Genomic DNA, 22923 nt, shown 5'->3' with positions numbered 1-22923 from the left:
TTAGAGATTAAGCCCTAGTCAGTTGCATCATTTGAAACTATTTTCTCCCATTCCTTGGGTTGTCTTTTTTTTTTTTTTATCATTTCCTTTGCTGTGCAATAGCTTGTCATTTGGAATGGATAAGCAAGGAAATCCTGCTGTATAGCACTGGGAACTATATCTAGTCACTTGTGATGGAGTGTGATGGAGGAAAATGTGAGAAAAAATGTACATATGTATTCTGTGACTGGGTCCCTTTGCTGTAGAGTAGAAAACTGACAAAACGCTGTAAAACAACCATAGTGGAAAAAATAAAAATCATTTAAAATGAAAAAAAGAATACATGTGAATCCATGTTAAAAACAAAACACCTTCCACAGTGCCTGAAACACAGTGGCTATTCCATAACGTTAGTTTCTTTATATCTCATGAACATAGGTATTGGTCTTTGTTTGTACACCATCTAATAACTTTGTGTTTACTATCTTTTTACAAACAAACTGAAAAGAAAGGAAGTCTTCTGGATAACTGGATCCTTCACCTGGAAGACAGAAGAATATGCTCTAGAATTCTAAGACTCTATGACCCAATGACCGTGATTCTGTCGGTTCTAGTACTAAGTAATTGCGAAGGGCTCATTGCTAAGGACTCCACGTGAGTCTGATGGAAGACCATGGTTTTGGCTGCAATGTTTACTCACTCATTCTTTTAACAGAGTTTTGCCCCTGAATCATGGAGTCATCAGAGGAGGAGGTCAAAAGATCGACCCAAGTCATCACTATACAGCCAAATGAAACTGTATTGACTGCGTTTCCCTATGGACCTCATACCTCTCTGCTGGATGTCCTGAAGGGAGAGCCAAGAGTCTTGGGGGTAAGTCTTCTCCTGCCCATGGTTCATCCTGGGAGGGAGAACCTAAGTTATTTCTCCAAGTATGTTTGCAGAGATGCTTTTCAGGAAGGAAGTTGATTTTCCTTTTTTTCCCTTCACCCTTCATCCACAATGTATCATTCTTGATGGATCATAAGTTCTTCTAAGTCATGTGCTTATGCAAGTAGTTGGATTATCAGTAGGATAACCAATAGGTAGTTAATAATACCATTTCCCTACATTGTGACAAACAAGAGAAGGTTCTGTTTAGAAACACACCGTCTTTGTCTCCTCTCTTAGAAACGTTTTCGAGGGCTTATTTAACTCTGAGAAGTAGAATATTTAACTGTGATGAATAACTCCCCTAACCCTGAAGAAAACCTAGGGATGCTTCATCAGGAGCTAGTTCTGGTTTTTGAATCCTAGCAAAGGATATGTAGGCAACTATCCAAATATTTTATTGAAGAAGCAACCTCAGGGTGTGGCGATGCCTACCTAGGAGCTAAAAGCCATTAAAGGAGAGGTTAAGCATCTCTTCTGTGCTGTTACGGGCACTGGGGGCTTTTTGAAAGCCACATCCAAAGCTCCAGAGTGACTCACTATGTCAACACACACACAAACCCACACACACACAATTTCAGTCATAAATGAACTAGAGTGAAGCTGTGTGCCCCGCCCCCACCCTTAGTACCAGAATAAAGTCACTACTTGTGACAATTTGATATAGCGCCACTGAAGTGTGGCCTGGAGAAAAACCCAGATGCTAGAGGAGAGCCTCTGCCCTGGGAAAAGCCACTGACCCCATGGGACCGCGATGCTGTTCCTCGCCCCCGCCACCCCAAATTCCTAACAGGCTGAGAGACCCACCAGTCACTCTTTTTTTTTTTTTTTTTTTTTTTTGTCTTTTTGCTATTTCTTGGGCCGCTCCTGCAGCATGTGGAGTTTCCCAGGCTAGGGGTCTAATCGGAGCTGTAGCCACCAGCCTACGCCAGAGCCACAGCAACGCAGGATCCGAGCCGCGTCTGCAACCTACACCACAGCTCACGGCAACGCCAGATCGTCAACCCACTGAGCAAGGGCAGGGACCGAACCCGCAACCTCATGGTTCCTAGTCAGATTCGTTAACCACTGCGCCACGACGGGAACTCCGACCAGTCACTCTTGGCTCTAGACAGGCCCCTGCATCAAGAGATGAGACGTAACGTCACCCCAGATTCTCTGCTCTGGATCAGTGAACTTTTTACATTTTTAGAGACCTGGGCTGAGGCTGTAATTCCAAAAGCAGGAATTCGTTTCTCTGCTAGGATTCAAAATATTGACTGTGGGAAATGGGTATGTGTGTGTACTGGGATGAGAATAACAATAGGATGCTGGTGCTACGGAAGGGAAAAACATAAAGGCGAATAGTTTGGAGTCCCTGTCTTCAATAGTCTTGCAGTCTAGAGGAAGACAGACATACACTCAAATCTGTCCAATACAAGATAAACTGGTAATGGCTAGGAGACGTTGAAGGTAGGGGAGGATGATGGTGAAGGATTCAAACGAGGACCCAGGTAAGTGCGATGAGGAGGGAGACACTGGGTCTCCAGAAAGTCTGAGAATGGCCGGTAAATGGAAGAGGAAGGCATTCAGATGGAGGGATGTGTGACCCTTGAGTCCAGAAGGATGCCGAAGGGACCTGGGAGGGTACAAAGAGGCTGGGGCACTTGAGACCTCCTGTACCCCTTGTGACCTCCTGTACCCCTTTCTCTCCTCACAGGTGATCCAGATCCTGCTTGCCCTGATCATAGCCGGCATTGGAGCTATATTTGCATTTAATTACTTGAATTTCGCCCAAAGATTTCCCCTCGTTTTCTTCATAGGGTACCCGTTCTGGGGAGCCTTTACTGTGAGTACTGTCAGCTGGGAGCTTTTGAGGAATTGCGGTATAGACTGCCTTGAACTGCTTCAAGTGCTAGAACAGGGATCCCCATAAACACGACGGTCCCCAGGGAAGCAGGGTGGTCAGTCCCTCCATGGCGAGAAAAGAGACTCCGTTTGGTCGGCGCACTGCCAGTTCGTAGTAATAATTACTCTGAGGTGTGCGGTGTTTAAAAGTTTCCGAAGTCCTTGTGTCCAGTCAGTCATCTGTTCCTTATGGCCAATCTGGGGGATTAGATGGGCAAATATCCCACTTTTCCCTTTGCAAATAAGAAAATGGAGTTTGGGAGTAGGTACTAACTTAAACATATCTAGCTAGCCCTCACAGAATCACAAATTCTTATAGCTTAAGGAGAATTTTAACCGATTATTACTATAGGTTAAACCCCCACCCTCCATTATGTCCAGAGACAGTTTCAGGAGTGTCATCCCTCCGGTTAGTGATAGAACCATAAGCATAATTCTCAGTACTGTTTCCATCCAATTCCCACAGCCCTGGTTCCTAATCTGCGGCCATAATATTAAGGGTGGACTCATTAGAGCTTCCCCCAGTAAAACATACAGTCCCCAGAGGGCAAGAATGTTGTCTGGTTAGGTGTTGTTACATTCTCAGGCCCTAGGATCATGCTTAGTGCACGTACAGGAGGCATGAATAAATGAACCATGCAGTGAACAAATGGAGGAAATAATAAATACATGAGACTACTGTCTCTATAAAACCCTGCTCTCTTTGATAACCATAAATATTCCATGCTTTGTTTATCATCTGCATTTCAGAAACTAGGAGTGTATTCATCTTCCAAATGTAAATCAGATAATATTGAATTTGATTTTCAAAGTACATTGAAAAGGAGACAGACCAACTCCTCACTTGCGCACTTCACAAGAGAATGATCCTAGGATGACTCTGTGTGATCTGTATACACGATTTATAATGAGGTTCTGGCACACCGCTTTTATTTTTTTTAGGCTAGACCTTATTTTTCTGTGGAGAAATCTGATGATGTTTAATTTCTGTGTTTTTTTTTTTTTTTTTTTTTTTGCTTTTGCTTTTTAGGGCTGCACTTGTGGCATACGGAGGTTCCCAAGGCTAAGGGTTTAATCAGAGCTACAGCTGCTACCTATGCCACAGCCTCCAAAATTCAGCATCTGAGCCATTTATGCAACCTACACCACAGCTCACGGCAACACCGGATCCTTAACCCACTGAGTGAGGCCAGAGATCAAACCAAATCCTCATGGATGCCAGTCTGTTTTGTTTTTGCTGCACCACAATGGGAACTCTCCCTCATAGGATTTTTTTTTTATTAGAGTATAATTGATTTACAGTATTGTATCAATTTCTGCTGAACAGCATAGTTACCAAGTCATTCATATGTGTGTGTGTGTGTGTGTGTGTGTGCATATATACACACATACACATCTTTTTCTCATACTATCTTCCTTCCCAAGAATTTTATACCCTAAGAGATTGGAAATAGTTCACTGCTGCCCAGGCCAGTCCTTGTGGTTCTATGAGGATGTGGAACTTCACACCAGAGGGAAATCCACTGATAATCTTTCAAGACCATAGTAATATTTGAAGATCTATTATATTAAAATACCATGTTCTCTGAGGTAATGAGTTCAAGGTTGACAGTGAAAAATCTGGGAGAATCAGCTGGGGGGAGCTAGGAATCCAGGAGAGATGGTGCCCTGTACCAGCAGTGAAGATAAAGATGGGTAGCTTTGAGAGCAACCTGGAGGCAGACGTAACCTGAGGGTGATCCAATGTGAGCAGTGAAATGGAGGGAGGTATCGAAAGTGACTCTCTGACCTCTGAAAATCACCTCAAGGTCCTTGGACTCCAAGATCCAAGATCCAATATCCCTAAGGTCCAAAACCAGTTCCTACAAGAGAGGTCTCCATTTCTAGAATTAAAAAAAAAAAAAGTATAGGACTCCACCTTGGGTGGCACAGTTCTCATTCTCCCTGCATGGTAAAGGCTCTTTATGCTACATGTAAAGAAGTTGCTGACGTACGATCTAGCAATCCCACTCCTGGGAGTATATCCAGACAAAACTGTAATTCAAAAAGACACATGCACCCCTGTGTTCACTACAGCACTATTCACAACAGCCAAGACATGGAAACAACCTAAATGTCCATCAACAGAGGAGTGTATCAAGAAGATGATGTACATATGCACGATGAAATATTACTCAGCCATAAAACAGAATGCAATAATGCCATCTGGAGCTACATGAACGGATCTAGAGATTATCATGCTCAGTGAAGTAAATCAGACACAGAAAGACAAATACCATATGATATCATTTATATGTGGAATCTAAAATATGACACAACGGAATTTATCCATGAAACAGAAACAGACTCAGATACAGAGAACAGACTTGTGGTTGCCAAGAGGAAGCGGGGGGTTAAGTGAGGAATGGAATGGGAGTTTGGGGTTAGCAGATGCAAACTAGTATATATAGAATGGATAAACAACAAGGACCTACTGTACAGCACAGGGAACTATATTCAATATCCTGTGATAAATCACCATGGAAAAGAATATTTTAAAAGTGTGTGTATAGGAGTTCCCGTCGTGGCGCAGTGGTTGACGAATCCGACTAGGAACCATGGGGTTGTGGGTTCGATCCCTGGCCTTGCTCAGTGGGTTGAGGATCCAGCATTGCCATGAGCTGTGGTGTAGGTTGCAGACGCGGCTCGGATCCCACGTTGCTGTGGCTCTGGCATAGGCCGGCAGCTACAACTCCAATTGGACCCCTGGTCTGGGAACCTCCATATGCCGCGAGAGCGGCCCTGGAAATGGCAAAAAGACAAAAAAAAAAAAAAGTGTGTGTATATCATAGATATAACAATGTATATATAACAACCACTTTGCTGTACCGCAGAAATTAGCACAACACTGAAACTCAACTATGAAAAAAGGAGGCTGAGATAATTACCTTAGATTGCAGGCCTATATCAGCTTTTAGAGTTCTTCCCTGAGAATGTCTCCCTCTGTCGGCTCAGAGCAGACAGAGCTTACCCTTCACTCTTCCAGGCCCAGGGCCCAACATTCCTCTCTTTTTGGAGTCCACCTGGGTGGTAACTTGTGGACCTTGAAGCAGGGCCTGCCTGCCCCCCCATCTGACCCTGGCAAAGAGTCCCTGTTCAGCACTGAGCACGTCCTGCACTGGCTTCCTTCTTACATCAGTGCCCTCTCTCCTCCCACCCTGATGGAAAAGACAGATGCTGGTTGGTCTGGGAGATTCACAGACACGTAGATGACAATATACTCTCCAAAGGGAATGATACTATGGGGGTGTCAAATGCATCACCCGTTAACTTTGATCTCTTTTCTTCTTAACAGTTCATTATAGCAGGATACTTCACAGGAAGCAACGGTGATAGAAAATGCCTGGTAAGTCATTTTTGTGACTTCTGTGCAATTGAAAATCTTCCACTTGCTTTAGGTCGTCTTTGTGCACATGGCCCTGAGTAACAACGGATCTTACGGTCAGATTTGCAGTCTGGCCTTTCTTTGGGTCAATATCACCAGGAGCCCTGTATCCTTCCACTAGTTCCCATTTCTCTGAGCAAAGAAACTGAAATAGTTGCTTGTTAGTAGATGCCAACTATTACATTTAGAATGGTAAGCAATGAGGTTCTGCCATAGAGCATAGGGAACCATATCCACTAGTTCTAGAACTATATATTGGGATAGAACAAGATGAAAGACAGTACGAGAAAAAGAATGGATATATTTGTATGACTGGGTCACTATGCTGTACAGCAGACATTGGTACAACACTGTAAAGCAACTATACTTCAACAAAAAAATTCTACATTCCTCTAACTCCATGGTTCTTAATTAGGAGTAATTTTGTACCCCCTCCAGATCTGCCCCCAGGAATATTTGACAAAGCCCGAACACCTTTTTGATTGTCACAGCTGGGTAGTGGGTAGAAGCCAGGGATAATTCTCAAGATCCCCAAATGCATAGGAGAGTCAGAAAACACGGTCCGGCTCAAATATTTATTGGGTCGAGACTGATGAACCCGACTCTAACCAAAATCAATCCCAGGATCCCAGTGATCACACCCCCACCCCAACCTCAACAGAGGTTTTCTTTGGGGCCTGCTCGAGGTCTCAAGGCAAGAGTCTGATGCTAGATCCTTCCATGACTGAATCAAGATTGCCAGGCATTGCTGTGTCAACTCTAAATGATTACTTTGAAGATTTAATAAGATACGACGTATACACGGCAAAATAAGACTTACATGTTTGTACTTTCCTCCAACCACTCAGACTCTTTTAAGGCCCTGGGGATGTGGACCTTCTCTCAAAGCCATTTTAACTCTGGTTTTTTTTTTTTTTTTTTTTTTTTTTTTGTTGTTGCTTTTTTTTTGTTGCTATTTTTTGGCTGCTCCTGCGGTCGAATCGGCTGTAGCCACCGCCTACGCCAGACCACAGCACGCGGATCCGAGCCGCGTCTGCACCTACCCACAGCTCACGCAACGCCGATCCTTACCCACTGAGCAAGGCAGGACCGAACCCCAACCTCATGGTTCCTATTGGATTCCTAACCACTGCCCACGACGGAACTCCTAACTCTGTTTTTGTGGTCCTCTGCCAGTGTCCTCTAGGGATAATTACATACCCTAGGGAAGTTCTGGGGGATGAAAGCCCCCACCTCCCACTCCCCCTGGGAGTAAATGCAGACCATGCAGGGGGAACTCCAAATGCTGTTCTCTCTGCGCGGACTTCCTTTCAGAGCTAAGGAATATGTTAAGGATAAGGCGGACCTACCCACGACTCACCCAGAGCGGAGCAGATGGAGGCAGACACTTATGGCATGGGGTTGGGAGCACAAAACCGGGCGTCAGAAGAGCAGGCTTTCCATGGCGGCTCTTCCTTCAAACTCACAGTCACTGAATCCCTGGACCTTATTCGTCTGGACTGTGGGGAACATGAGAGATCTGCCTACATCATAAAACTGTAGTCAGGATCAGATGAGACTAAGGCTGGGCATGGTCTTTGTAAACCATAGAGCACAATACACACAAGGAATTGCTTATTTTAGAGACGTCAGTTCATAACCTGTCCTATGGGAGCCAAAACAGAGCCTTGAAATGAGCGAAAGACTGAGGATTCAAAAAGATGGCTTGAATAATTTCTGCCAAAAGGCTTGTCTGTAGAAAAGAACTGTGTTTGGAGCAAACATTGGGTCAGGGATAGACAGACTGCAAGTCCTGCTACAGTAAGCCACAAGCTGCTCCTGGATAGGACAGGCTGTGCCAAAGTATCATTGCATTTCCCACCATAAGGCAACACACTCAAGGTATAGCAGATACCTACTGAATTGAGATTTGAGCTTTTTCTTTCTTTTTCTTTTAAAAGGGCAATAGCAGTGCTGGGAATAGATATGAATAAGACATCCCCCTTCCTTCAGAGGAACTCAGATTTATATAACAAAACAAAACAAAACAGGAAGTTGGGAGTTCCCTTTGTGGCTCAGTGGTACTGAACCCAACTAGTATCCATGAAGATGTGGGTTCTATCTATGGCCTTGATCAGTGGGTTAAGGATCCAGCATTGCTGTGAGCTGTGGTGTGGATCATAGACTTGGCTTGGAGCTGGCAATGCTGTGGCTGTGGCTTTGGCCGGCAGCTGCAGCTCTGATTTGACCCTGAGCCCAGGCACTTCCCATATGCTGTAAGTTCAGCTATAAGAAGAAAAAAAAGAAAAAAAAAGGAAATAAAGGGAATAGGAACTTGATGGAGGTGATCTGAACTTTACATAGCCTCCACAGTAGAAAACTGAGAGCGAGAGAGGAAATCTTTAAACCTCAGGCCAAATTCATTGCCATCTGTAAATAAGTTGCTGATTTGGTTGGTTATCCCCGGGGGATGATGTAAGCCAGAGGAAGGCAGGACCTCATCTGTCATGTTTATCTTTGTGTCCCACGGGCTTAATGAGGTGCCTGACACAGAGCTGATAGACACTAAGTATTTACTAAAAGTAAATGAATAAATGGATACTGCCCTAAAGTTAGGTGACATCATTCTTGTTTTTAAAGGTAGATACTGAGATTACAAGAGATTAGTTAACTTGCAGAAGGTCCTAGTTCACTAGAACTCAAAATCAAGTCTGATTACAAGGACGTGATACTTTCCAATACACTATTTTGCTTATGGATTATGAAAGAGGATGCACTGGGATAAAATGAATATTTTCTTTAGCCTTAACCAGAGGGCATTCCTTTTCTCCCTGTTCTCATCATTAGCTTCCTGGCTCATTCTAAAACCTGGTCTGTCTTCTAACTTTGATGAATGCGGGATACCGAACTGATTTATGCCTGAGGGGTCCTGGGAAAGAGAAGAGCATTAAGAAATTCTTAAGGGGAGATTTTTTGTTTGATCCGGTTTTGATTTTGTTATTTCTGAAAACTATTTTCCAGGGACAAGGTGTCACAAGCATGAATGCTATCAGTTCCTTGGTTGCAGCAGCTGGGATTCTTTTCACCATTATCAGCTACAGATACCAACACAAGTACTGCCAGGCGCCTTCCCTCGAAGGAACATGTGCTATAAGTAGAGTCCTTTACAGTGTAAGTGGTCTTACTCTGTACAATGAATCTGTATCGTCGCACCTGAACCCTGTTCATGATGCATTGATTCATCGATTTTGACTTCAATAATCAAAGTGGTCTCAGCATTCAAAATGACTGTTGAGAGGTGACTCGAGGGCCACAGGGTCTCGGATTTGAATCCTGGCTTTGTCACTTATAAGCTTAGCCTAATATTTTGTCTTTTCTGAGCCTCCGTTTTCCTCGTGTGAAAAATGAAGATAATAAGAATACCAACTACACTGATTTACTGTGAGGGTTATTTAAATTGGAGCACTACTTGCCAGAGTGCGAGTGGTCGATAGGTTTTAGCCATTCCTATTAGTATTGACATGGACTGGATTAAAAGTTACCTTTTCAGCATTAATGAGGAAGAGAAGCATCTAAAAAGTTTACTCAGTTAATACTAAATACAGTTGGAGAAGGGTGTTTAAGGCATAAAGTGTTTTTAATAATTTTAGAACATAAATCATTTTACATAAATGTAGGAATTTTATTTCTTACAGCAAATGCACTGCATCTTTATCAGAAAATATCATTGTCACTGTAATTTTAAGTATTTACCTAGTAAGTATTCAATGACATTATTTTTTAGGCATGTCAGAGATTCCGGAAGGTCCTTCCCTTTATTCTGCAAGCAAATTCTGGGCTTTCATTATATCTTAACCAGCCACATCTCCAAGGCTTTAGTCCTAGAATGTTAATGAGATTTGACTTGTGTGGATGGAAGTGAAGTGGAATCATGGGAACTTGTCTTCCCCAATAAAGAAGGAAAAGGAAAAGAGTTATCAGTTACCGAATATGAGATCTTATTTAATCCTCATAATCACCCATTAAAGTGAGCCTAGGACATTCCCATATGTTCTCAGATAAATTCCAGAATTAGACTCATAAAAGGTTACTTAAAGAAAGTCAGAAACCAATGTAAGGGACAAAATCCTCTCCTAATTGGGCCAAGAATATGATATAATATCATAATCCTTACCCTTTTTCTTAGTGAACAGGAGGCCACTGCTGTACATTTCTTTAGTATATACTAGATAAAAAAACTGTATCCTGAGGTTCAACCTCCAGATAAATGAAACTCTGCTCTCTACTTCCTGCCCAGCACGGATGGGCACTGCAGGGTTAGTTTCTGCATACAGAATCATGGTGAATGTGTTCCACGCCCTCCTTTGTATCACTCCATGATTCCTTGCTGTAACTTAACCCAGATGATTTTAAAAAGCTAAAAAAAAGAGCTGGAACCATAGGCTTTAGATACCTCTTGGACTGACTTCTGTCCCAAAGACCAACCCACTGTCCACACTACAGCTAAAGTCATCACTTAAAAGTGCAAATCTGGGCACATTACTCAACGGCTTCCTGTTAAACAGAGAACGAAGACCCAAATCTTAAAAGGCTTGCAAGACCCAGTTGCACCTATCCTGCTTGCCTTTCCAACATTATTCCAGGCCTTTATCATTCTCACTCCACTTCCCCACCACCTCTTGGGATTCATTAAAGTGTCAATAAATATTACCTTATAGTAAAATGTGCGATATTACCTTCAATTAATGTGCAATTTGCTTGCCTCAGATATTCCCTGGCCCAGTGCCTACCCCTTTCTACTTACCCAATTAACTCCTCCTCATTCTTTACTCTCAGTGTAAACATCACTTCTTTAAGGAGGTCCCTCCTCATCGTACCTCTGCTCAGGTCTCCCATTACAGTAGTAAATAGCTCCCAATGCTTTTATAGCACTTATCATAGTATAGTTAATTAAATAATTGTCTAATTATTTGTCACTTCCTTACAATGATGCAAGTTCCGCAAAGATCAAGACCAGGTCCATCTTGTTGTTGGCTGAAGCCAGTAAATTTACAGTAGGAACTTCCTAAATTTTGTTTTATCAACAAATGGAGACTATTCAAGCTTTTGGATATGGGAAACCAAGACTTGGAGAGACTCAGTCTCTGGTACAAGGTTAATGTAATCTTGGACCCGACTGTACCAGCTCTTTCTGTCTTCAAAGTCTAAACTTTTTAGACACTATGCTATTCCCTGTTGCTTCTCCAGCTAAATATCACCTTCAGGTAAAATGTGCAAAATGGCAATCTGTGGGCTATATCCAACCTGAAGATATGTTCCGTTTGGTTCATACATGTGAATAAATAACTGGAGAGTTTCACATTAAAAATGCATATGTACAGCTCCCTTAGGAAAAGAAAAAAGACCAGGCTTCAAGGGGCCCATATTCCCACATGGCAACTATTGCTTGGAATTGAGTAATGGATACTGAGACATTCCTTTCTTCTTCCTTCCTCCCCTCCTCATGGTTTCACTCATTTGGGATGGTTGTCTGACCCCTACAGCCACTGGAATCCATTACCTCTCCTTACTAGAAAGACATTAGATAAAAACTATTCAATTACTGATGGCTCCAGATGCATCTAAAATATGGGTTTTCCCATACTTGGTCATACAGTGTACGTGCTCCTTGGCCTCTATCTTTAAAATGTTATAGCCTTTGTTTCAAACGCCATATATTTATTCTCATTATTTACAGGGAATTTTGTCAGTCTTACTGATCATCAGCATTGTGGAGCTCAGCATCTCTGTGACTGTCGTCTCCTTTAGAAGCAACTGCTTGACAAGGTCAGATGAGGTGCGTTCAATATTGTTAGGAGAATGGATCCCTATGGGAACACTCCAAGGTGACCTCTGGCCTATTAGTGGGGCAGCGCAGAATTCCCAGTTGCTGAATTAAAACTTCTAAGTTTGGGAAGATCAAGGAGGGACAAACTTAAGCCAGATGGCTCATGCCACCCTTTGAGACAACTACGCTGCTTTTTTTTAAAATTTTTTTGGAGTAGAGTTGATTTACAAAGTTGTGTTAGTGTCAGGTGTACAGCAAAGTAAATCGGTTATGGATAGATAGATAGACAGATAGATATAGTTATAGCTATAGATATATCCATTCTTTTTCCCCATATAGGTTATTAGAAACTATCGAGTAGATCTCTTTCTTCTAAGGAAGGCTTGGCTGATTCAAGTCCATACATCCTGTATGTTCACCTAAAATCTGCAGCCCAAACACAAACACAACAATCACTAAAAATTGCAGCTATCCAAGCAGTTGAACTGTATCACCTGAAACCAGACTCCCAGGGTCCTGCCGACTTGCTCCAGCTTGTCTGTTATCCACAGCCGTCTCTGTTCAGACATAGCTCCTTAGCACCCTGCCAAAATATACGAGAAACCAGACTTAATGAGAACCTATATTATTCTAACGTTGCTTGTTCATAGCTCACAGGTTCCTTAGGCTCTGTTCGCCTTTCTTAATTATTTTCCATTTCTCTTTCTCAGACTCAATAATTTCAATTGTCCTATCTTAAAATTCATTGGTTATTTCTTCAGCCTGTTCACATCAGTTTCTGAACCTCTCTGGTGTGTATTTTATTGTACTCCTCAGCTCCAGAAATTATTTGGGGTCCTGTTTTATAATTTATACCTCTTTATTTATAGTCTCATTTTGTTCATAAATAATTTTCATATGTTTGTCTATGACTTCCTTTAAGTCTTTTAATGTCTTTTTTTTTAATTTTGCTTTTTAGGGCCATTCCTGTAGCATATGGAAGTTCCCAGGCTAGGAATTGAATCAGACCTACAGCTGCTGGTCTACGCCACAGCCACAGCAACATGGGATCTGAGCTGCATCTGCAACCTACACCGCAGCTCACAGCAATGCCAGATCCTTAATCACTGAGCAAGGCCAGGGATCAAACCCACATCCTCATGGATCCTAGTCAGGTTGTTAACCACTGAGTCACGAAGGGAACCCCCTCTTTTAGTATCTTTAATAGAGTTGTTTTAAAGTCTTTTTCTAGTATATCTGAAGTCTGAGCTTCCTCAGGGATATTATCTGCTCCTTTATTTTGTTCCATTGAGTGAGTCATACTTTCCTGTTTCCTTGTAGACTTTGTGATGTATTTTGTTGAAAACTGAACATTTGAATCATATAATGTGTTAACTCTGGAAATCAGACTCTCCTTTTCCTTCAGGGGGTGATGTGGGGGTTGTTTCTTTTTTTTTTTTATTGGTGTGGATCATGTCTGTGACAGAGAACAGCCTAAGATGAGAGTTTAATATATTCTCTGCATCTTTTCCTGGGCATGAATGGTGGGCTTCTGCATTCTCACATACACACAGTTGTTTGAACATCAAACAAAAAGTCAAAAATTGGAATAGTTCCCCTCAAAGTAGCTTCAGCCAGTATAGGTTGAAACAATGGTACCCAGCCTCTGTGCTTGCACTTCAGTGATCAGAAGCATCTGCAACTAGAACACAGAAACACGACTATCAGGAAGACAAGGTACTGCCTTATTGCCTATTCTGCCTTGAGCAAGTCACACCAAGAACACAGGTTGCCATCCTCCAGCTGCCTGTCAGAGGCTGAGAGTGAGAGATGGGTGGTCACTACTGTTCTAAAGACTGAAACTGACTGATATAGCCTGTCCATTCACCAGCCAGTACATCCCTGTCAGTACGATTACTGTACAGATGAATCAACAAATTCCAGGAGCTCCCTATTCTGCCTTGTTCCCCGGGTTCCTCTAGAGTAATTCTTAAAATCAGGTAGTGTAAATCTTTTTTCTTTTTCAAAATCACTTTTGGCTGTTTTAGGTCCTGTGAGTTTCCATATATATTTTAGAATCTATTTATCAGTTCCAAAAAAAATTTTATTGGGATTTGTATTGGAGTTGCATCGAACATATAAATAATTTGAGAAAATTTACATCTTAGTAGTATTTAGTCTTCTCATCCATGTCCATAGAATGTGTTTGTTTTCTTACATCTCCTTTCACTTCTCTCAGCAATATTTTGTAGTTTTCATTGTATAAATCATATACTTATTTTGTTAAATTTATCCCTAAGTATTTCATGTTTTTTCTTATTTATTTTTAAATCTTTTTAATGGCTGCATCTTTGGCATATGGAAGTACCCAGGCTAGGGGCTGAATCAGAGCTGCAGCAGCCAGCCTCTGCCACAGCCACAGCAATGCCAGATCTGAGCTGTGTCTGTGACCTACACCACAGCACATGGCAATGCCAGATTCTTAACCCACTGGGCAAGGCCAGGGATCGAACCTGCATCCTCTTGGTTACTTAGTTGGATTCTTAACCTGCTGAGCCACAACAGGAGCTCCTTTATTACTATTTTGCAAGGCATTTAAAATTTTACTTTCCAGATTTCCATTCCTAGATATAGAATAACTATAATTTATTTTTATATACTGGTATACTATGACCGTAGTAAACTTATTAATTCTAGCATTTTTTTTACTGATTTCCTAGAATTTTCTACGTAGATAATTACCAGTAAATATGACACTTTTATTTATAAAATTCATGCCTTATTTTTCTTGACTTATTACACTATGTAGAGCCTTCCATACAATGTTTTTTGTTTTTGTTTTTAATACTGAGCATACTCAGTCTTTCCTTATTCCCAATATCAGGGTAAAAAAGTTTTATAGTTTACCCTTAAATGTAATGTTGCCTATAGATTTTTCATGGCCTAAATTTCTTAGTTTTCAGAGAATCTGTAAAATCATAATTGTACATTGATTTCTGTAACATTTCACTCATAATATTTTTATCATGTTATCTGAGCCCAAGTTAACTTCCATATTGCTTTCGACATAAATACAGAAGACTTCAAAACTCTGTGGGAAACTCCTTAGGAGAAGTATTAAAACAAATTACTCGAGCTCCTGCTGTGACACAGTAAGTTAAGAATCCAGGAGTTCCCGTCGTGGCACAGTGGTTAACGAATCCGACTAGGAACCATGAGGTTGCGGGTTTGGTCCCTGCCCTTGCTCAGTGGGTTAACGATCCGGCGTTGCCATGTGCTGTGGTGTAGGTTGCAGACGCGGCTCGGATCCCGCATTGCTGTGGCTCTGGCGTAGGCTGGTGGCTACAGCTCCGATTGGACCCCTAGCCTGGGAACCTCCATATGCCTCGGGAGCAGCCCAAGAAATGGCAACAACAACAACAACAACAAAAAGACAAAAGACAAAAAAAAAAAAAAGAATCCAACCACAGTGGCTCAGGTTGCTGTGGAGGTGTGGGTTCAATCCCCAGCCTGACATAGGTGGGTTAAAGGATCCAGCCCTGCTGCAGCTTTGGCATAGGTCACACCTCTGGCTCATATTCAGTCCCTGGCCTGGAAACTTCTATATGCCATGTATGCAGCCAGTAGAAAAAAATACTCGCACTGCATAACTACCCAATTTAATCCCATCAATAAACTTTTTAATGGCATAGTAATGTGCAAAGCACAACAGAGGATTTAAAGATACTATGTGCTACGCGTTTCTCAAGAAGAAATGGAAAGTGAACTTTTAATATTTACTGTGCTCACTACTGTGACTAAAAGCATTATTTCATATAATCTCCAGTCATAGTTACCCTGGAGTAAGATATAACTGAAATAGTTATTATAAGGAAGCAAAGATTAGAGATGAGATTAGATAGGAAAGCAGAGGACCTATAATTCAACTGCAGTGTATGAATCCTAGCTTCACAAGTTTATTGCTTTATAACACTGGTCAGATTCATTAACATCTCTCTGAACCTCAGTTCTCTCAGTCATAAAACAAAGATTTTTAGGGATGTTACGACAATTACTTGACATGACTTTGGAACCTTGCTGGCACCTGGTAATTTCTCAGTTATCATTAGGGATGAGTAAATTCTAAATCATAGCACTGAACAGCTTGAACAGAGTTAGAGAAACTATAATTCATGCCTCCAAACCTCTCTTTTACCAAATGAATAAATTACAATTCAAATGAAATGGAAGTTTGGGAATGAGTAAAAATGTAGATACCTCCCCTAGAGTACCATTTACCCTTACATAAATTGACTTCCAATAGGGATGAAATACAGGTGTGGAAAATTAGAAGGGTGAGGAGTGACAATGTGTAGCATAAGAGAATGTGGAAATTCTTATGTTGGCCCTGCCGTCGATCAACTGGATAACCATAATTAGGTGTATTAATCATTCAGATTCCAATCACCTCATCAAATAGAAACAATAGCCTACTCTGACTCTATGAATGTCTTCAGAAAGGGCACAAGCTGACAAAAATCAGCAGATTGGTCTGTGATAGCAACCCTTCTCAAAGAAATTAAAAAATTGGAAAGAATGGGAAGCACTGGCTAAAGGTTGTATCAGATGCTGTCACTCACTTAGCTGTCTAAAAAACGCCAGCAGATGGAGTTCCCGTCGTGGCGCAGTGGTTGATGAATCCGACTAGGAACCATGAGGTTGCAGGTTCAATCCCTGGCCTTGCTCAGTGGGTCAACGATCCGGCGTTGCCATGAGCTGTGGTGTAGGTTGCAGATGCGGCTCGGATCCCGAGTTGCTGTGGCTCTGGTGTAGGCCGGCAGCTACAACTCCGATTGGACCCCTAGCATGGGAACCTCCATATGCCATGCGAGCAGCACAAGAAATGGCAAAAAGACAGAAAAAAAAAAAAAAAAGCCAGCGGATCTCACTTGTCTGTAATGGAAAGAAAGTCCAAACCTCCTAGCTTAGTGTCTTAGTCCATTCAAGCTGCTGTAAAAAAAATACCACAGACTGGATGGCTTACACAACAAAAATTTGTTTCTCAGAATTCTGGATGCTGGGAAGTCCCAGATCAAGGCACCAGAAGATTCAGAGTCTGATGACAGCCCACTTCCTGGTGTGCCACCCGCCACCTTATATGGTGGAGGGGGCCTGGGAGTTCTCTGGAGTCTCCTTTATAAGAGCACCAACCCCACTCCTGATGGCATCATCCTCACAAAATAATCACCTCCCAAAGGCCACACCTTCAAATACAATCACATTGGGGATGAATTCTCAACATAGGAATTTAGAGTTGAGGAGAAGCCTTCAGTCTATAGCATTCCATCCCTGCTGCCTCCCAAATTCATGTCTTTCACACATGAAAAATACATTTTTTCCATCCCAATAGCTCCGCAACATTCTGTCTTGTTTTAGCATCAACTTTGAAGTCTAAGTCCAAAGTCTCAGCTAAATATCATCTAAAATATGGGTTAGATGTCAAGATATGATTCCACCTGATGCAAATTCCCTCTAGCTACAAGCCCGTGAAACCAAACTTCCAAACTACAATAATCGAAAAGCATTAGATAGACATGTCCATTTGTAAAGGGAGAAATGGAAAGAAGAAAGGGTAGGTCTCAAGTAAACCCAAAACCTAACAGGGCAAACAAACTCTACGGCACAATAATGATCCTCTTGGGCTTGATGCTCTGTCTTCCAAGCACACTGGGGTGTCATCACCCCTGGAGATCATCAAGATGATCCCATTTTAACTCTCTGCCTGGCTCTCTCTACTGCTCTCCTGAGCTAGAGTCCCATGCCTATGTCTCTGATGGTTTAGGATCCCAAGCTGTGGCTCTGTATTTTGAAATCTAGGTGGAGGCAGTCAGGTACCTGAAGAGTGCAGTGCGTGTAGCAGCTCTTCTGTGTGGGCCTCACCCCTGAGGCATGGGGTGGGGGCATCTTGGTTCTGCCTGAACCAGAGATGTGGTCCCATCCTTTGAAACCATTTTTGTTCAGAGCCCTTGGCACTTGGGACCTGTGGTGGGAGTGGAAGCCCTGATGATCTCTGAATCACTTTGGAAGGCATTCTTCCACTGCCCTGGAGAACAGCTCCTGGCTATTGTTGAGATGGCCGATCCATAATAATTTCCTTATCAAACTAGTCACTTGCTTTACTCTTAAATGTTCTCATTTTTTACAAAATGGATGGACTGAGAATTTTCCACATCATAAAGTGCTGCTTCCTTTAGGCTTAACAATTCCATCTTTGAGTCCTTTTTCTCTTCTCGCATTTTACAATCAGAGAAAAATAGAAGCCAAGCCTCACCATCTTCAGCACTTCAATTATAAACAGCTTCAGCTCAATGGCCTTGTTTTAAAGTTCTACCTTCCACAAAACACCAGAACACAAACACAATCCAGACAAATTCTCTACCACTTTACAGCCAAGATCATCTCCCTCTAGTTCCTAATAACATTTTCCTCATTTCTGCCTGAGACCTCATCAGAATGACCTTTAGCATGCATATTTCTACCAATATTTTGTTCAGGATTACTTAGGTATTCTCTAAGAAGGTGACAGTTTTTTCCCACAGCTCTCCTTTTATCTTTCTGGGTTCTCACCAGAATTGCCCTTATTCGCCAGCAATTTAAGCTTTTTCTAGCATGCACATCAAAACTCTTCTAGCGTCTACCCACTACCCTATTCCAAATCCGCTTCTACGTCTTTAGGTATGTACTATAGCAGCCCTCTCACTTCTTGGTAACATTTCTTGGTATTAGTCCAGCTAAGCTCCTATACTAAAGACTTGGTAGCTTAAACAACAAAAGTTTATTTCTCACAGTTCTGGAAGCTAGAAGGTCCAAGATCAGGGTGCTGACAGATTCAGAGTTTGGTGTGGACCTACTCCCTGGTTCATGGATGGCAGACTTCTCATGGTGTCCTCACATGAACGAAGGGAAAACTGGGGAGCTTCCTGGGGGCCCTTTTATAAGGACACTATTCCCATTTACAAAGGCTCCACACTCGTGATCTAACTACCTCCCAAAGATTCTGACTCTAAAGAGCATCGCACTGGAGATGAGGTTTCAACATATGGCTCTGGAAGGATATTTGATGCATAGGTCCTAGCATAGCATCTAACAATATCTAACTGGGTACCATCTGCCATCACACTGGACTGTGTCACAACCTTGTGTTTTTATACCTGCTGTTTCTACTACCTGGATTTTGGCTCCATTGTTACTTCATCTTACCTTTTTACCTGAGGAATTTCTGCTCATCCATCAAGACATAGATCAAATATCACTTCTGTGAATCATTTCCTGGGTCTCTCAGAATTAGGTCATCTTCTACATCCCCATGACATACAGAGTACCTATTTCTATAATAGCACTTGCTAACTGTATTGTTATCTATCTATATCGTGGTCTACCTATAATTGTGAGTGCCTTACAGGTAAAACCCACATCTAACTATATTTGTTCTCCAGTATCTTATTCATCTAACAGGTCGTAAGTAAATCATTATAAACCTCAATACATGAATAGAAGATAATTTAAAATATCTTAGAAGTCTTATATTTTTAATCTCTTTTTAATTTTATTTTTATTTTTTTACGTTTTATTCAAGTAGAGTTGATTGACAATGTGGTGACAACTTCTGCTGCACAACAAAGTGATTTGGTTATACATACACTATATACCTCCATTCTTTCACAGATTCTTTTCCCACAGAGACTACCACAGAATATTGGGTGTACACAGAATACTGTGCTACATAGCAGTTCCCCATCACCCGATCATTCCATATACCACAGTATACCTATGCCAATCTCAAACCTCAATCCATTCCTCCCCCACCTGTCCCCTTTGGTAACCAAAAGCTTTATATTAAGTATGGGAAGAATATTTCAGACAATCTGAATAAATTCCCTATTCAATATTTAAGATCTCAGAGGGAAATGTCTTGTCCATAATAAAACCAATGAGTTGATGGTAAAGCAGTACTGGTATTTGTTTTTTTGACTCCTCCTATAGATGTTATTTCCTATATGCTATCTTAAGGCAGAGAGGAAAAATAATTTGGGATTTTGGGAATACAAGAAGAAAATAAATCAAAGATGATTCTGTCCTATTAATGTTTCCCCCACCCATTTGTTTTATAGATTGTGTTTTTCTTGCCTTCGGATATTGCTCAAGATAGGGAACTATCTGCTACAGAAGAAAATGCTATAATACAATTTGAGGTTCAAGAAGAGTCTACAAGTGATGTTTCAACAACAAACATACAACCTGTTTTCTTTGGAGGCTATATTTTCTTCAAGTTAAGAGTCACAAAAAATAGTTTAGCCTTCCAACATGCAGGAAGGAGAGGCAGCATTAGTTATTGCACAGCTTCTCTATCCGAGTCAGGTGAACAACAGAAATACCTCCTTGAACCTTTAAGCCTTTATGACAGAGAACCAGAGTCGAAAACTTTGCCTCCAGTTTTTGAGAAAAAGTCCTCAGAAATTACTACGGACACGGAACAACTAAGTGATGAAGACCTGCAAGCTGTTACTGCACAATTTACAAGAAAGAAAATCCAACTGCAGCAGGATAAACCCTTGCCAACCAAAGTTTCTCCATCTTATCCTGTAAAAATAATCCCATATTTACCACCCCAAGCCTTGCCATCCCAAGCTTTGCCAGAACAAGCCCTGCTATCTGAAACCCCAACATCTCATGTCACAAAGTCTAATGTACTGAAATCCAAAGACACACCATCCCAACACATACCATCCAAAAATACACAATCCCAAGCCACTACAGATAAATACTTACCATCCCTAGACATGCACTCCCAAGATACCTCTTTCCAAAGGCAAGTGCTGCCGTTAAAAGCCCTACCATTTGAAGCCCCCAAATTACTTGATGTGCACTCCTCTAATACGCAACACCTAGATCAACAATCTCTAGATCTTAAACTACAAAATATCCAATCTCAAGAGCATAAATCTATGCATTTATTATATCAAGACATTCAATCAGAAGTCAAGTTACTGACGGAAGAATGGAAATCTGAGGTGGAACTCTATAGCAAGAGATCATCAAAGCAACATTTTCAATATCAAGAAAGCAAAGGTAGGCAATCTCTAAAACAGAAATCCCTTGACTTGCAAATTCAAGACCAACAAGCCCCAAGGAGGAAATCTCTGGACAAGCACATCAAAGACAGGCTCTCCCCACACAGTCACTACGTAGATAAGCAAGTCCAAACCTCACCACAATTCCCATATCAGCAAACCGAAGACCTGCAGGCCCAAGAGGAGAAACCCCCACAGCAGGTATCCCAAGATTTGCAATTTCAAATCCAGAAATACCACGACTGGCAATCTCCAGACTGGAAAATCCAAAACTGGCAAACTTCAGGCCAACAATCCCAAAACTGGAGAACTCAAGACTGGAAAAACAAAGAATGGAAAACACAAGAATGGCAATTTGAAATGCAGCATTCCCAAAACTGGGAATCCCAAGCCTGGCAAACCCGAGATCAACTAGTAAAAGAGTCCCGAAACCAGAGAGCTCTATTCCAAGAAACTCAAACTGTCCATGCCGTAATTCCACCTCATCTAGATGAACAATCACAAGACATTCCACATCAAGACAGTCAGTATCAAGATAAAGACCAACTAGACCTTCAATCTACAGGAATCCAAAAAGAAGATCTGGAAAAAGATGCTATGCAAATAAGAGACGTCAAACCTGAAGACACGAGTTGTGGAAGCCAAAGCCCGAGTGACCTGCAATCACAAGATACGAAGCCAGATCTTAAATGTCCCTCCTACCAAAGATTAATACAAGACCTTCAGTCCACAGGAATCCAAAAAGATGATCTGAAAACAGACGCTATGCACACAGGAGACATCAACCCTCAGGACATGAACTTTGGAAGCCAAGCCCCAAGTGACCTGCAATCAGAAGACAAGAAACCACATGCTAAATGTTCCTCCAACCAAAGCTCAGTACAAGAGCCTCAATCTATGGGAATCCAAAAAGAAAACAGGGAAACAGAAGCTAAGCAAACAGGAGACAAGAACCCTGAGGGCATGAGTTGTGGAAGTCAAACCCCAAGTGACATTCAATCAGGAGACATGAAACCAGATTTTAAATGTTCCTCTTATCAAAGCTCAGTACAAGACGCATATTTCACCTATATGTCCAATATATATTCAGAACAAGATGTGCAACAAAACACTTCAACTTGCTCAACTGCATACAAAGATGTAACTTCTACCACCTATGATCCAAAAGAAAGACAGCAATCTGAAGACTGACCAATGTGCAGAATCTACCTAAATACTGCACTACTCCCAGTTATGGAACCAAATTAGGGAAAAACAATATAGTCTCCTCCAATCTATGTTCTCAAGTGTGGTTGCTACCTTATTCGCTCACCAGGAAACAAAGGGCATGCAGAACACTTAATTTAATTGTAATTAAGAATGTGTTCTTAATTACAATTAAACAACAAATATTAACACTATCAGAACTTTCTGAGGGTGAGGAAATGATTCACATTTAAACTCTCTGTTAGCAGTGTTAGTGTTTCAGTTTATGATCACCAATTCATTTCACAACTTAATATTTTATATGGACTTACTTTTCTATGGTGCTAATATTTTTGCCTTCTCCTCTGTGTATTATAGAGGCTCTGTAGGTCAACCAGGAAGAAGTCTGTGCAGGCTCTCTAAGGGGTCAAGGACCAAAAGAGTTGGTGAGGAATAAAAATCCCACCATTACCCTGTTTTGCTGTTTCCAATCACCCAATTTACTCCCCCGCAACCCCCTCTAGGTTGAGGATATAAACTTTAGGTTTGTTCAGTTATTGAGGTAGAATGTGGCAATGAGGACAGAATGTGGTGCATAGGGAAAGAATAAAACATACCCGGAG

At 41.6% G+C, this 22923-nt stretch overlaps 2 protein-coding genes across 2 annotated transcripts in view; one reads left to right on the top strand and one right to left on the bottom strand.

Moving 5' to 3' along the window:
- MS4A4A (membrane spanning 4-domains A4A) overlaps nucleotides 1-22923 on the bottom strand; it is a 141888-nt gene that overhangs the window by 76186 nt on the left and 42779 nt on the right. The gene's annotated exons all lie outside the window — the stretch shown is intronic.
- On the top strand, nucleotides 237-22392 carry MS4A14 (membrane spanning 4-domains A14). Its single transcript, XM_021082974.1, has 6 exons — nucleotides 237-852; nucleotides 2609-2737; nucleotides 6131-6181; nucleotides 9221-9370; nucleotides 11937-12035; nucleotides 20156-22392. The coding sequence occupies exons 1-6, from the start codon at nucleotides 712-714 to the stop codon at nucleotides 22304-22306; spliced, it is 2721 nt and encodes a 906-aa protein (XP_020938633.1). The 5' UTR covers nucleotides 237-711; the 3' UTR covers nucleotides 22307-22392.

The sequence above is a fragment of the Sus scrofa genome, chromosome 2 (assembly GCF_000003025.6).
Source record: "Sus scrofa isolate TJ Tabasco breed Duroc chromosome 2, Sscrofa11.1, whole genome shotgun sequence".
Taxonomy (NCBI): Eukaryota; Metazoa; Chordata; class Mammalia; order Artiodactyla; family Suidae; genus Sus; species Sus scrofa.
The sequence above is the reverse complement of the archived record's forward strand: the minus strand, read 5'-3'. Positions and strand labels throughout refer to the sequence as shown.

Coding starts and splice junctions, on each gene's coding strand:
- MS4A14 (XM_021082974.1), top strand. CDS start 712: ATGGAGTCATCAGAGGAGGAGGTCAAAAGATCGACCCAAGTCATCACT. Junction 853..2,608: donor GAGAGCCAAGAGTCTTGGGG/GTAAGTCTTCTC, acceptor CTCTCCTCACAG/GTGATCCAGATCCTGCTTGC. Junction 6,182..9,220: donor ACGGTGATAGAAAATGCCTG/GTAAGTCATTTT, acceptor ACTATTTTCCAG/GGACAAGGTGTCACAAGCAT.